The sequence below is a fragment of the Muntiacus reevesi genome, chromosome 1 (genome assembly GCF_963930625.1).
Source record: "Muntiacus reevesi chromosome 1, mMunRee1.1, whole genome shotgun sequence".
NCBI classification, from domain to species: domain Eukaryota; kingdom Metazoa; phylum Chordata; class Mammalia; order Artiodactyla; family Cervidae; genus Muntiacus; species Muntiacus reevesi.
In genome coordinates, this window is record NC_089249.1 from 199,926,998 (window position 1) to 199,938,712 (window position 11,715).

The 11,715-nt window shown below is 46.2% G+C and overlaps 1 protein-coding gene across 2 annotated transcripts in view; it reads right to left on the reverse strand.

Moving 5' to 3' along the window:
- TMPRSS9 (transmembrane serine protease 9) overlaps positions 1 to 11,364 on the reverse strand; it is a 30,228-nt gene extending 18,864 nt beyond the window's left edge. The window contains exons 1-5 of one of the 2 annotated variants that reach the window (XM_065934079.1): positions 11,223 to 11,364; positions 7,124 to 7,251; positions 5,062 to 5,129; positions 4,778 to 4,953; positions 3,888 to 3,929 (exon numbers count right to left, since the gene is read on the reverse strand). In XM_065934079.1, the coding sequence (XP_065790151.1) occupies positions 3,888 to 3,929; positions 4,778 to 4,953; positions 5,062 to 5,129; positions 7,124 to 7,251; positions 11,223 to 11,364 (556 nt within the window). The remainder of the gene's footprint in view (positions 1 to 3,887; positions 3,930 to 4,777; positions 4,954 to 5,061; positions 5,130 to 7,123; positions 7,252 to 11,222) is intronic. The other variant, XM_065934087.1, reaches the window with a different exon arrangement.
- Between the last annotated feature and the right edge of the window lie 351 nt (positions 11,365 to 11,715).

Consider the following 11,715-nt stretch of genomic DNA (forward strand, 5'->3'; position numbering starts at 1 on the left):
ACTTCTCTGCTTTCTTGTCACTGAGTCTTTCTGAAAGAATCTTCTCTGTACCAACTAGAGTTAGTACAGACACATAACACACAAGAATGCGAGTTAGTGCTTGGGCCAGGGCTGTGAAACCCAAGCAATACGTGTCCCATGTGCGTACTTTTACATTTCTCATCCATTTTTTCAAAAAAGAGATAGGTGAAATTAATTTTTTAAATTGTAGTAGAGTACATATAACATAAAATTTGTCACTGAAGTGTAGGTTCACATTTAGGGTCGATCATTGTCTGCAGGGTGGGGGGCCATCCTGGGCACCGTGGGGTGGAGAGCAGCATCGCCAGCCCACCACCTCCGGATGCCAGGAGCCCCCCAGTCGTCATGACTACAAATGTTCCCAGACATCATCAAGTGTCCCCTGGGGGCAGGATCACCCCTAGTTGGGAACCATTGATGTAAAGCTAGATAAGTGTAAAAGAATCCATCTGCCAATGCAGGAGACGCAAAAGACAACGGGTTCGATCCCTGGGACGGGAAGATCCCCTGGAGAGGGAAACGGCAACTCACTCGGGTATCCTTGCCTGCAAAATCCCATGGACAAAGGAGATTGATGGGGTATAGTCCATGAGGTCACAAAGAGGTGGACATTGTGTGATAACACATGTTGTGAGCCAGCTGGGAGGAGAGTCATCAAAATATTTAAAGCAATGAAATTCTAAGTGGTCCATACTCTTCCCCCCGCCCCAAAATTGTTTGCTTTCTGTCTTTTAACAACATTACATCACTTAAAAAAAATAAAGCCTTCTTCTAATTATGCTTAGCTCTGAACAATTAAAAGTGCCTCATTTTTAAAATCCTTTGCTCACACAGGACTAGGACTCCATCTCCCCCACAAAAGGCTGGCGCACAAAACTAGCATTTACTGTGTTTGAGGGATTTCCCTTGTGTGCCTTCAAGAAGCTTCAAGAAACCTCTCTTGGTGTTTGCAAATGGGAGAAAATTGGGCAGAGGGCAAGGAGCTGAAAAAAACATACTTGATTTTTAAAAATTGAAGTATAGTTGATTTATAAGCAGGACAAAGGCTAACAGAGTTTTGCCAAGAGAATGCACTGATCATAGCAAACATCTCTTCCAACAACACAACAGATGATTCCACACATGGACATCACCAGATGGTCAATACTGAAATCAGATTGATTATATTCTTTGCAGCCAAAGATGGAAAAGCTCTATACAGTCAGCAAAAAAAAAAAAAAAAAAGAGAGAGAGAGAGAGAGAGAGACCAGGAGCTGACTGTGGCTGAGATAATGAACTCCTTATTGCAAAATTCAGACTTAAATTGAAGAATGTAGGGAAAACCCCTGGGCCATTCAGGTATGACCTAAATCAAATCCCTTATGATTATACAGTAGAAGTGACAAATAGATTCAAGGGATTAGATCTGATAGAGTGCCTGAAGAACTATAGATGGAGGTTCATAACATTGCATAGGAAGTGGTGATCAAAACCATCTCCAAGAAAAAGAAATCCAAAAAGGCAAAATGGTTGTCTGAGGAGGCCTTACAAATAGCTGAGAAAAGAAGAGAAGTGAAAAGCAAAGGACAAAAGGAAAGATATACCCATTTAAATGCAGAGTTCCAGAGAATAGTAAGGAGTGATAAGAAAGCTTTTGTGAGTGAACAATGCAAAGAAACAGGAAAATAATAGAATGGGAAAGACTAGAGATCTCTTCAGGAAAATTAGAGATACCAAGGGTACATCTCATGCAAAGATGGGCAAAATAAAGGACAGAGACAGTATGGACCTAACAGAAGCAGAAGATGTTATGAAGAGGTGGCAAGAACACAGAAAAACTATACACAAAAGATCTTAATGACCTGGATAACCACAATTGTGTGGTGACTTACCTAGAGCATCCCAGAGTGTGAAGTCAAGGGGGCCTTAGGAAGCATCACTACGATCAAAGCTAGTGGAGGTGATGGAATTCCAGCTGAGCTATTTCAAATCCTAAAAGATGATGCTGTTAAAAGTGCTGCACTCAATACGCCAGCAAATTTGGAAAACTCAGCAGTGGCCAAAGGACTGGAAAAGGGCAGTTTTCATCCCAATCCCAAAGAAGAACATTCAAACTACTGCACAATTGCACTCATTTCACATGCTAGCAAAGTAATATTCAAAATCCTCCAAGCTAGGCTTCAACAGTATGTGAACTATGAATTTCCAGATGTTCAAAGTGGATTTAGAAAACTGGATTTAGAGGACCCAGAGATCAAATTGCCAATATCTACTGGGTCATAGAAAAAGCTAGAGAATTCCAGAAAAACATCTACTTCTGCTTCATTGACTATGCTAAAGCCTGTGGCTGTGTAGATCACACAAAAAACCTGTGGAAAATTCTTAAAGAGATGGGAATACCAGAACACCTTACCTGCCTCCTGAGAAACCTGTATGCAGGTCAAGAAGCAACAGTTAGAACTGGACATGGAACAACAGACTGGTTCAAAATTGGGCAAGGAGTATGTCAAGGCTGTATATTGCCACTCTGCTTATTTAACTTACATGTAGAGTACATCTTGCAAAATGCCAGGCTAGATGAATCACAAGCTGGAATCAAGATTGTCGGGAGAAATATCAAGAACCTCAGATATGCAGATGACACCACCCTAATGGTAGAAAGTGAAGAGGAATTAAACAGCTTCTTGACAAAGGTGAAAGAGGAGAGTGAAAAATCTGGCTTAAAACTCAACATTCAAAAAACGAAAATCATGGCATCCAGTTCCATCACTTCATGGCAAATAGATGGGGAAACAATAGAAGCAGTGACAGATTCTATTTTCTTAGGCTCCAAAATCACTGTAGACGGTGACTGCAGCGATGAAATTAAAAGACGCTTGCACCTTGGAAGAAAAGCAATGACAGCATATTAAAAAGCAGAGACATTACTTTTCCTACAAAGGTCCATTTAGTCAAAGCTATGATTTTTCCAGTAGTCATGTATAGATGTGAGAACTGGAAAATACAGAAGGCTGAGTGCCAAAGAACTGATGCCTTTGAACTGTGGTGCTGGAGGACTCTTGAGAATCACTTGAACATTTAGATGATCCAACCCATCGATCCTACAGGAAATCCACCCTAAATACTCATTGGAAGGATTGATGCTGAAGCTGAAACTCCAATACTTTGGCCACCTGATGCAGAGAGTTTGACTCACTGAAAAAGATCATAATGTTGGGAAAGATTGATGGCAGGAAGAGAAGGGGATGACAGAGGGTAAGATGGTTGGATGGCTCAATGGACATGAATTTGAGCAAACTCCTGGAGATAGTGGACAGGGAAGCCTGGCATGCTACTGTCCATGGTGTCTCAAAGAGTCAGACACAACTGAGCCACTGAACAACAATAGTTGATTTATGATGTGTTCAATTCTGCTGTGTAGCAAAGTGATTCAGTTATACATGTATGTGTTCTTTTTCATATTCTTTTCCATTATGTTTTGTCTCAGAACATTGAATATATTAATAGTTCTCTGTGCTATACAGTAGGACTTCCTTGTTTATCCATCCTATATATAATAGTTTGCATCTGCTAATCCCAAACCCATAATCCTTCCCTCCCTGACCCTCCTCCACCTTGGCAATCCCAAATCTGTTCTTAATACTGTGAGTCTGTTTTGTATATAAGTTTGTTGTAACATATTTTAAATTCCACATATAAGTGATATCATATGGTATTTGTCTTTCTCTGCCTGACTTACTTCTAGTATGAGACTCTCTAGGTCCATCCAGGTTGCTGCAAATGGCATTATTTCATTCTTTTTTATGGCTGAATAGTATTCCATTGTGTATATGTGTACATGTGTGGTGTAAACACCACATTTTCTTTATCCATTCATCAAAACATACCTGATTTTAAGTCTCTTTCTGTCAGCAGCCCCTTCTGGCTTCCTGCAACAAAACAAAGAGATAAACGATTATTTAGTGAGTGGCGAATTTCTCTGACAACATCATACTGCAAAGCAGGGAACTGCACTGTCCACCTGGGAGCCACTTAAATTCTAAATTAATTCAACTGAGGTAAAATCAGATAAAATATTCTGTTCCTCATAATAAGAGCACAACAGCCACATGGGGCAGGTGGCTGCCAGAGTGGATGGTGTAGACCTAAAACAATTTCATCTGTGCAGAAATCTCTTTTAGCACTGGTGAGGTTACTAAGACACCAAGTATGTCAGGGGTGGTAGAAGGGGACTGTAAATGTCCTCCAATGCTAGGTCAAGGCAACAATCTTTTAATCTGCACACTCTGAAATCACATCTGGCTCTCAAATCCCAACACACAGTAATATTAGAATTTCAGAGCATAACATCTACGCTTAGTTTTATACCAGGGGGCCAGGGGCCAAATCTGGCCCACCACTTGTTTTTATAAATAAAGTTTTATTGATACACAGATAAGTGTCCATTTGTTTATATATTGTCTTTGCTGCTTTTGTGCTATGATAGCCAGGTTGAGTCATCTTGACAGAGACCCAATGGGTGGCAAAGATGAAAATAATTACAAGTTGCCACCCTGTGGTATCTACCATTGAAGGTAAAGCAATGTATATATGTTTCCTTGTCACTGAAAGGGTCGATTATGGAAAGTGTCAAGTTTAATGCAACTTTCACCTGGCTCCCCTCCCCCAGCATGTTCCTCCCAAAGTCTCCTCGTCTCTGGGGTCACTCCCCTGTGAGCTGGGCAGGCACAATGGTGCCACAGGGGGCTGGGGGATGCCACAACCCTGGGTCACTCACCTGTGAGCTGGGCAGACACAATGGTGCCATAGGGGGCCAGGGGGATGCCGAGGCCCTGCAGCCTCGCATGAAGTCCCTGCTGCAATAGCTGCTCCTCCAGGCCTGGGCTCGGCGTCCACAGGGCTGGCAGCAGAAAGTGCAGCCGGAAATGCACCAGGACGCTGGCGTTGCCCTCCCTGGTGGGGAGGACATTGGCCTTGAGAGGGAGGGCACTTCTCAGCTGGAATTCTCTACAAATCCAGGGGTCCCCCAAGATCCTTTACCCCCAGGAGGCCCTCACTCACCAGTAACTCAGCACCGTGCAGCCCACGCAGCTGGACTCCAACTCTGTCTCTTGAAAGCTGCTGACAAACTGCAACAGAGACAGCAGCCACAAACGTGAGCCCCATGGAGACCCCTGGCTGGGAGAGTTGGGGAGGAGGAGAAAATCACGTCCTCTTCACCTCCACGTGTGCAGTCAGCTCACACTGCTGAGTGAGTGATGGGGTGGGCAGTCCCGGGCCGTGCCTGTGGAAACACAGCTCCACCCACACATGATGGAGAAACACGTGGTCCCTCCACACACTGGAGCATCACTCAGCCATGAACAGAGGTGAGGCCCTGACACTCACAACCACGTGGATGGACCCTGAGGACACGACGCTCAGTGAGAGGAGCAGACACAGAAGGACACACAGGGTGTGATTCCACTGATGGGAAACATCCAGAACAGGCAGATCCCAGACACAGAGAGTGGGTTCCTGGTTGTCAAGGGCTGGGGAGGGGATGGGAGTGACTGCTGATGAGGAGATAGGGTTTCCTTTTGGGGTGATGAAAGCTCCTGGAATTAGAGGTAATAGTTGCACAACTCTGTACTAAATGTCACTTTAAAAATGGATGAATTTGGACTTCCCTGGTGGTCCAGTGTTTAAGACTCTGAACTTCCACTGCAGAGGGCATTAGTTCCATCCCTGGTAGAGGGTATCTACCTGCAATATGGGAGCCCTGGGTTTGATCCCTGCGTGGGGAAGATCCCCTGAAGGAGGAAATGGCAACCCACACCAGGATTCTTGCCTGGAGAATCCCATGGACAGAGAAGCCTGGTGGGCTACAGTCCATGGGGTTGCAAAGAGTCGGACACGACTGAGCAACCAGCACTTTCACTTTCAGGGGAACTAAGATCCCACATACCACATGGCATGGCCAAAAAAAAAAAAAAAAAACAAGTGAGGTATAAGTGGGACTTCTCTGGTGGTCTAGTGCTAATCTCTGTGCTTCCACTGCAGGGGGTACGGGTTCAATTCCCAGTCAGGGAAGTTCAACATGTCACACAATGCATCCAAAAAAAAAAAAAAAAAGGTATAAGGCACCTACCATAAAAACTCACCTTTTAAAAGTATACAGTTAGATGGGGTTTTAGTACATTCACAGATTTGTACCAGCTCATCATGATTTTAAAACATTCTCATCACTCCAAAAGAAGCCCATCCCATTACCAGTTACCCCCAATCCCCTCCCCCAGCCCCTGACAACCAGGAACCCATGCTCTGTGTCTGTGGATCGGCCTGTTCTGCACATTTCCCATCAGTGGAATCACAGCCTGTCTGTCCTTCTGTGTCTGCCTCTCTCACTGAGCATCATGTCCTCAGGGTCAGTCCATGTGGTAGCGAGTGTCAGGGCTGAGTGACGCTCCCAAGTGTGGAGGGATCACAACTGTTTATCCATTATCTGCTCATGGACAGTCCGGTTGCTTTCACTTCGGAGTTATCATGACTCATGGTGTGTGAGCATCATGTGCAGGTTTCTGTGTGGACACACGTTTTTGTTTCTCTGGGGCAGACACCCAGGAACAGAATGACTGGGTCAGATGGTACTGCTATTCATCATTCAGTCGCTTAGTCGTGTCCAACTCTTTGTGACCCCATGGACTATAGCACACCAGGCTTCCCTGTCTATCACCAATTCCCGGAGTTTCCTCAAACTCAAGTCCATTAAGTTGGTGATGCCATGCAACCATCTCATCCTCTGCCGCCCCCCTCTCCTCCTGCCCTCAATCTTTTCCAGCATCAGGGTCAAATTGCCACACTGCTTTCCACAGAGGCTGCCCCTTTTCAGATTCCCACCAGCCACACAGTTCTGATTTCTCTACTGAAATGCAGTTTACAACCTTCCAATGAGACCTATGGGTCTTGTAGACGAAGGTTCCCACACGATGCTGCCATCCCCTGCTTTCCAAAAAGCACCAGCCGCGCCCTGTTCATCCCATGGCCCCTCTCCCTTCCTCAGCCTCCCCTCTGCCCTGCTGCCTCAGTCAGAGCCCCTGGCCACCCACTTGCCACCCCCACCCCTGGCTCCCAGGGGCCTCACCAGCATTTCCAGAGTGGGCGTCAGCGTGCGGTAGTACTCTGAGGTCTCCTGCTGCAAGCCGGGGGCAAACCGGATCCCACGCAGCTCGGCCGTGTGCTCTACGTCGACGCCCTGTGTAGAGAGGGAGGCTGCGGACGAGACCAGGGCCCCGTGAGAGCGCCCACTGCAGGGCCAGGGCTCAGCGAAGCTGGCCTCCAAGGCCCCCCGCCAGCCCAGGGCTGGTCATCCCAACTACTGGGTGTGGGCTGGCTCCCTGGGGGTTGAGTGACTATTAACAGTGCTCTTTTTTTTTTTTAAGAGGACTGTTTTTTTAAGTCTTTATTGAATTTGTTCCAACATTGCTTCTGCTTTATGTTTTTGGTTTCTGACCACCAGGCATGGGGGAACATAGCTCCCCCACCAGGGATCAAGCCTGTATCCCTGGCAAGTCCTAACCACTGGACCATCAGAGAAGTCACTACGTGCCCCCTCATCCACTCTCACCCATCACTCACCTCAAGGCCCCCAGGTTCAGCACAAAAGCCCCAGTTTTCCCCAGCTTCCCTTAAGGGGAAGGCTGGCTGCCCCTAGAAATGCCTGGCCTAGGGCCCTGGGTCAACTTCAGCCAAAAATGGCTGAAATGGCCTCAAAAGACCTTACCTCAACTTTGGGGCAATTCCCACCTCCTCCCTGGCAGCTCAGATGATAAAGAATCCACCTGCAAAGCAGGAGACCAGGGTTCAATCCCTGGGTCGGGAGGATCCCCTGAAGAAGGGAATGGCTACCCACTCTAGTATTCTTGTCTAGAGAATCCCATGGACAGAGGAGTCTGGTGGGCTACAGTCCCCGGGGTCGTAAAGAAAAGGACACAACTGAATGACTAACATTTTCACTTTCCCTGGAAGAGGGCACGAAGTATGACAGAGGCATGGCCACAGTCAGGGGTACCAGGACCCTCAGACCCCCATCCGTGATGCCACCCTCTGAATAACACAGTTTCCAACTATTAGAAAACACTGTGGAAACCACATACTAGCAAAGAACATAAGATGTCTTAAAATAAAGAATACAACCCTACAGAGTACATGAAGACACCTGTTTCTGTCAAAAAATATGCAAGACTGGCAAAGGGGCCCACCGGTCAAAAATGATCATAATTGCAAAATTTTAAACATAGAGGGACTTCCCTGGTGGTCCAATAGTTAAAACTGAAGGTAAGAGGCAGGAAGGCTAGAGGTCCCCAAGGGGAGGAAATAGACTAAGTGTCAGACGTTTCTTTTTCTCTCTTAATAGGAGGAGGAAACAAACTACAAGTGTCAGAGGTTGTTCTTCCTTCTCTATGCAAAATTAAAAGGAGGTTTCTTGTAAAATTCTGTGTTGCCGTGAGGACACCTGGTTCCACCTGAACTGAACTTGTCTCAAACCTTGAGGTAACCAATGCAGTTTTTCGTATGGAAATGTTTTTCTTAAGCTATGTTAATGATCTGTCTATTTATCTTAGAATCTGCCTTTCTTCAAGTCGGTTTGACCTAAGTCTCAGAACTGATAATGTCTCAACAAACCAGTATGTTTTACTCATGGCAATATTCTCTTAAGCTATGTTAATGAAACTATGTATTTACTTGGAAATCTGCCTTTCTTCAAGATTCATATCAATTGTTTTATGGCCTAGGATAACTCACCTTGTGACAATGCTATCTCAAAATGCATGTTGTGATTACGGGCCTGGTGCAACTCTCTCAGTTTTGAGGCATTTTCTTTCTCTAATTAACAGCCTGCTAATAGGTATGTTACTCCTTACTACAAACTGGCAAGGGGACACTCTTTCTGCCCCCTTCTGATATCTATGTCAGAAGATTTCTCTTTTATACTTTAATAAAACTTTATTACACAAAAAGCTCTGAGTGATCAAGCCTCATCACTGGCCCCAGATCGAATTCCTCTCCTCCGGAGGCCAAGAATCCTAGCATCATTCATGGCTTGTACCAGCAACCTTTCAAAACTCTGAGCTGCAAATTCTGGGGGCTTGGGTTCAATCCCTGTTCGGGGAAATAAGATCCCACATGCCATGTGGTTTGGCCCAGTGGTTAGGACTCAGCACTTGCACTACCACGGCCCTGGGTTCAATTCCTGGTCGGGGAACTAAGACCCCACAAACCATCTGGCATGGCCAAAGTAAAAAAAAGTTTTTTTAATTTAAAAATAGAAGTAGCTGTCATCTACACTATGGAAGTCAGGTCCCAGCTCTATTTACTGGAATGAATATTCATCCAGATAGATATTTAGATATTTATTAAATAGATAGAACAGACTAAAACAATTCTAAAAATGGTTGTTTTCTTCTGCAAGGAACTAAAAAGAAAGATAACAAGAACCCTGATATGTGGACACAAGTGCTTACGCTAGGGGCCCCCAGTAAGCCTCACACTCTTTCTCTGAAATACCCACGGGCTCCCATGCACTTGGAGAAACAGTCCAGCCAAGGGCCCATGTAAAACTGTACACCGCCGAGTAAAATTCTGTCTGGGAAGGGGACAAATTTGAACTGTAATTTTAAAATTGTTTTTAAGTTTTAAGTGCTTCTTAAAGCCCTCCTTGGCTTCAGAGGTTCTGGTGGAGATTTGTTCTACCTGTTGTCCCAGAATGTATCTGTGCTTCTAGAATGGAGTTGTGAAACTGACTCCTGCTTGGGGAGGGTGAGGGGGCCGGCGTGTGCACGCATGCACACACACACACGCACACACACACACACGCACACACACACGCACACACACACACACAAAAACCAGTTTTCCTGTACTTCACCTCACAGCCATCAGAGGGCATCTATCATCCATGCCAGACTTTCAGCTATTCCAGATAATCACAAACATACATCTATACATTTTAAATATATATTAAAAATATACACGTTTTAAATATTAAAATATATACATCCCACATTGGGCTGCCAACTTATTATTTTGCCACATGACACCATTTCCCCCCAAAACTGCCAGTTACCATCATCATTTCATGAATGAAGGGTGACTTTCACGCCCCCACACAGAACTAAGAAACTCATCTCAGAAGGAGCTCGGATCAGAGCAGAACTTCCCGTGAGGGCAGAAGATCCTAGATCTGAGCATCCCCAGGAGGAACCACATGAGCCACCCGTGAAATGTGGCTGGTGGAGACGGAGGAACTGGATTTTACCTGTCATTTAAGTTAAGTCTAAATAGAGCTAGGGCTCAGGGCTACCACGTGGAGGTGCGGGGCAGCCCTGAAACTGTGCAGTCAGCAGGCATCCACTGGAGCCTTCCACTGACATGAAAAGACCTCCGTGCGTTTCTGTAACTGCAGCCTACAGCATTCACAACAGGTCATCATTTTGTATGTGTGGGTGTGCGGTCAGTTGTGTCCAAATCTTTTTGACCCCATGGACTGTAGTCCACCAGGCTCCTCTGTCCATGGAATTGTCCAGGCAAGAATACTGGAGTGGATTGTCATTCCCTCCTTCAGGGGATCTTTCCGACCCAGGGATCAAATCCATGTCTTTTATGCCTCCAGGATTGGCAGGCGGGTTCTTTACCACTAGCGCCACCTGGGAAGCCTTATTTTCTATGAAGTGAGAGGGACTTCCCTGGGGGTCCAATGGTTAAGACTCAGTGCTTCCACGGCAGGAGCATGGATTCAGCTCCTGGCTGGGGAACTCAGATCCAGCATGCCGTGTGGCATGGATAAAGTAATAATAATAACATGGGAGCCACTGTTGATTGTGGGAGGTGGGAAAGTTATCAACTGCTCACTCATTTCTTATATTTTCGGGGACTTTCCAAATTTCTCAAAATAAGTTCATTTCCCTAGTGGTCTCCATTTCACTCTGGCCATGAATCTTCATTAAGAACCCCGCAGGTGGGAGACCTGAAATTTGCAGGTATTACCGTGACGCCCAGGCTCCCAGCGCTCAGCCTGGCGCTAAGTGCAGCCACATCCAGCGCCGGGCCCTCCTGCCATGCTCTTGGTGGCCTCTGTGGCCTATACACGTGACCCTTTGCTCTGGGACACCCCTGAGCGACTCCCAGGCATCTTTCTGCCAGTCTCCTGGTGTGTGAACCCGAGCAAGCCCATGGCCACTCACCCACAAGGACTCCCAGGGTGACGAGGACGATGCTGGTGGCCACGACGGTGGAGAGGGCCGCCCGGCAGCACATGGCATCTGCAGCCAGGATGTCCTTGGTGGCCCCAGGCACCAGCTGTAAGTCACCGGCAGAGGGCTCCATGGCTCCCGGACACAGGGACGGAGACCTGGAGGCCAGCAGAAGGGAGGAAGAGAAGTGAGGTCAGAGCTAGGGGGGCACTTCTCTTCCCCTAAGCAAGGGTCTTCCTTGTGCAAACGTAGCTGCCATCACTAGCGCCTGAGGTGAGCCTGGACTCTCATTAACAGATGTGAGTTGATTTAAGCCACTAAGCATGTGGTGATGTTGTGGTGTGGCATAGGCAGTGAATACAATGCTCCTTCATCCATTAAATGCTATTTGAAAGTCAGCCAATGGCTTTTTTGTTTGTTTGGTTGGTTTTTTTTTTGGCTGCACCACACAGCTTGTGGGACCTTAGATCCCCAACCAGGGATT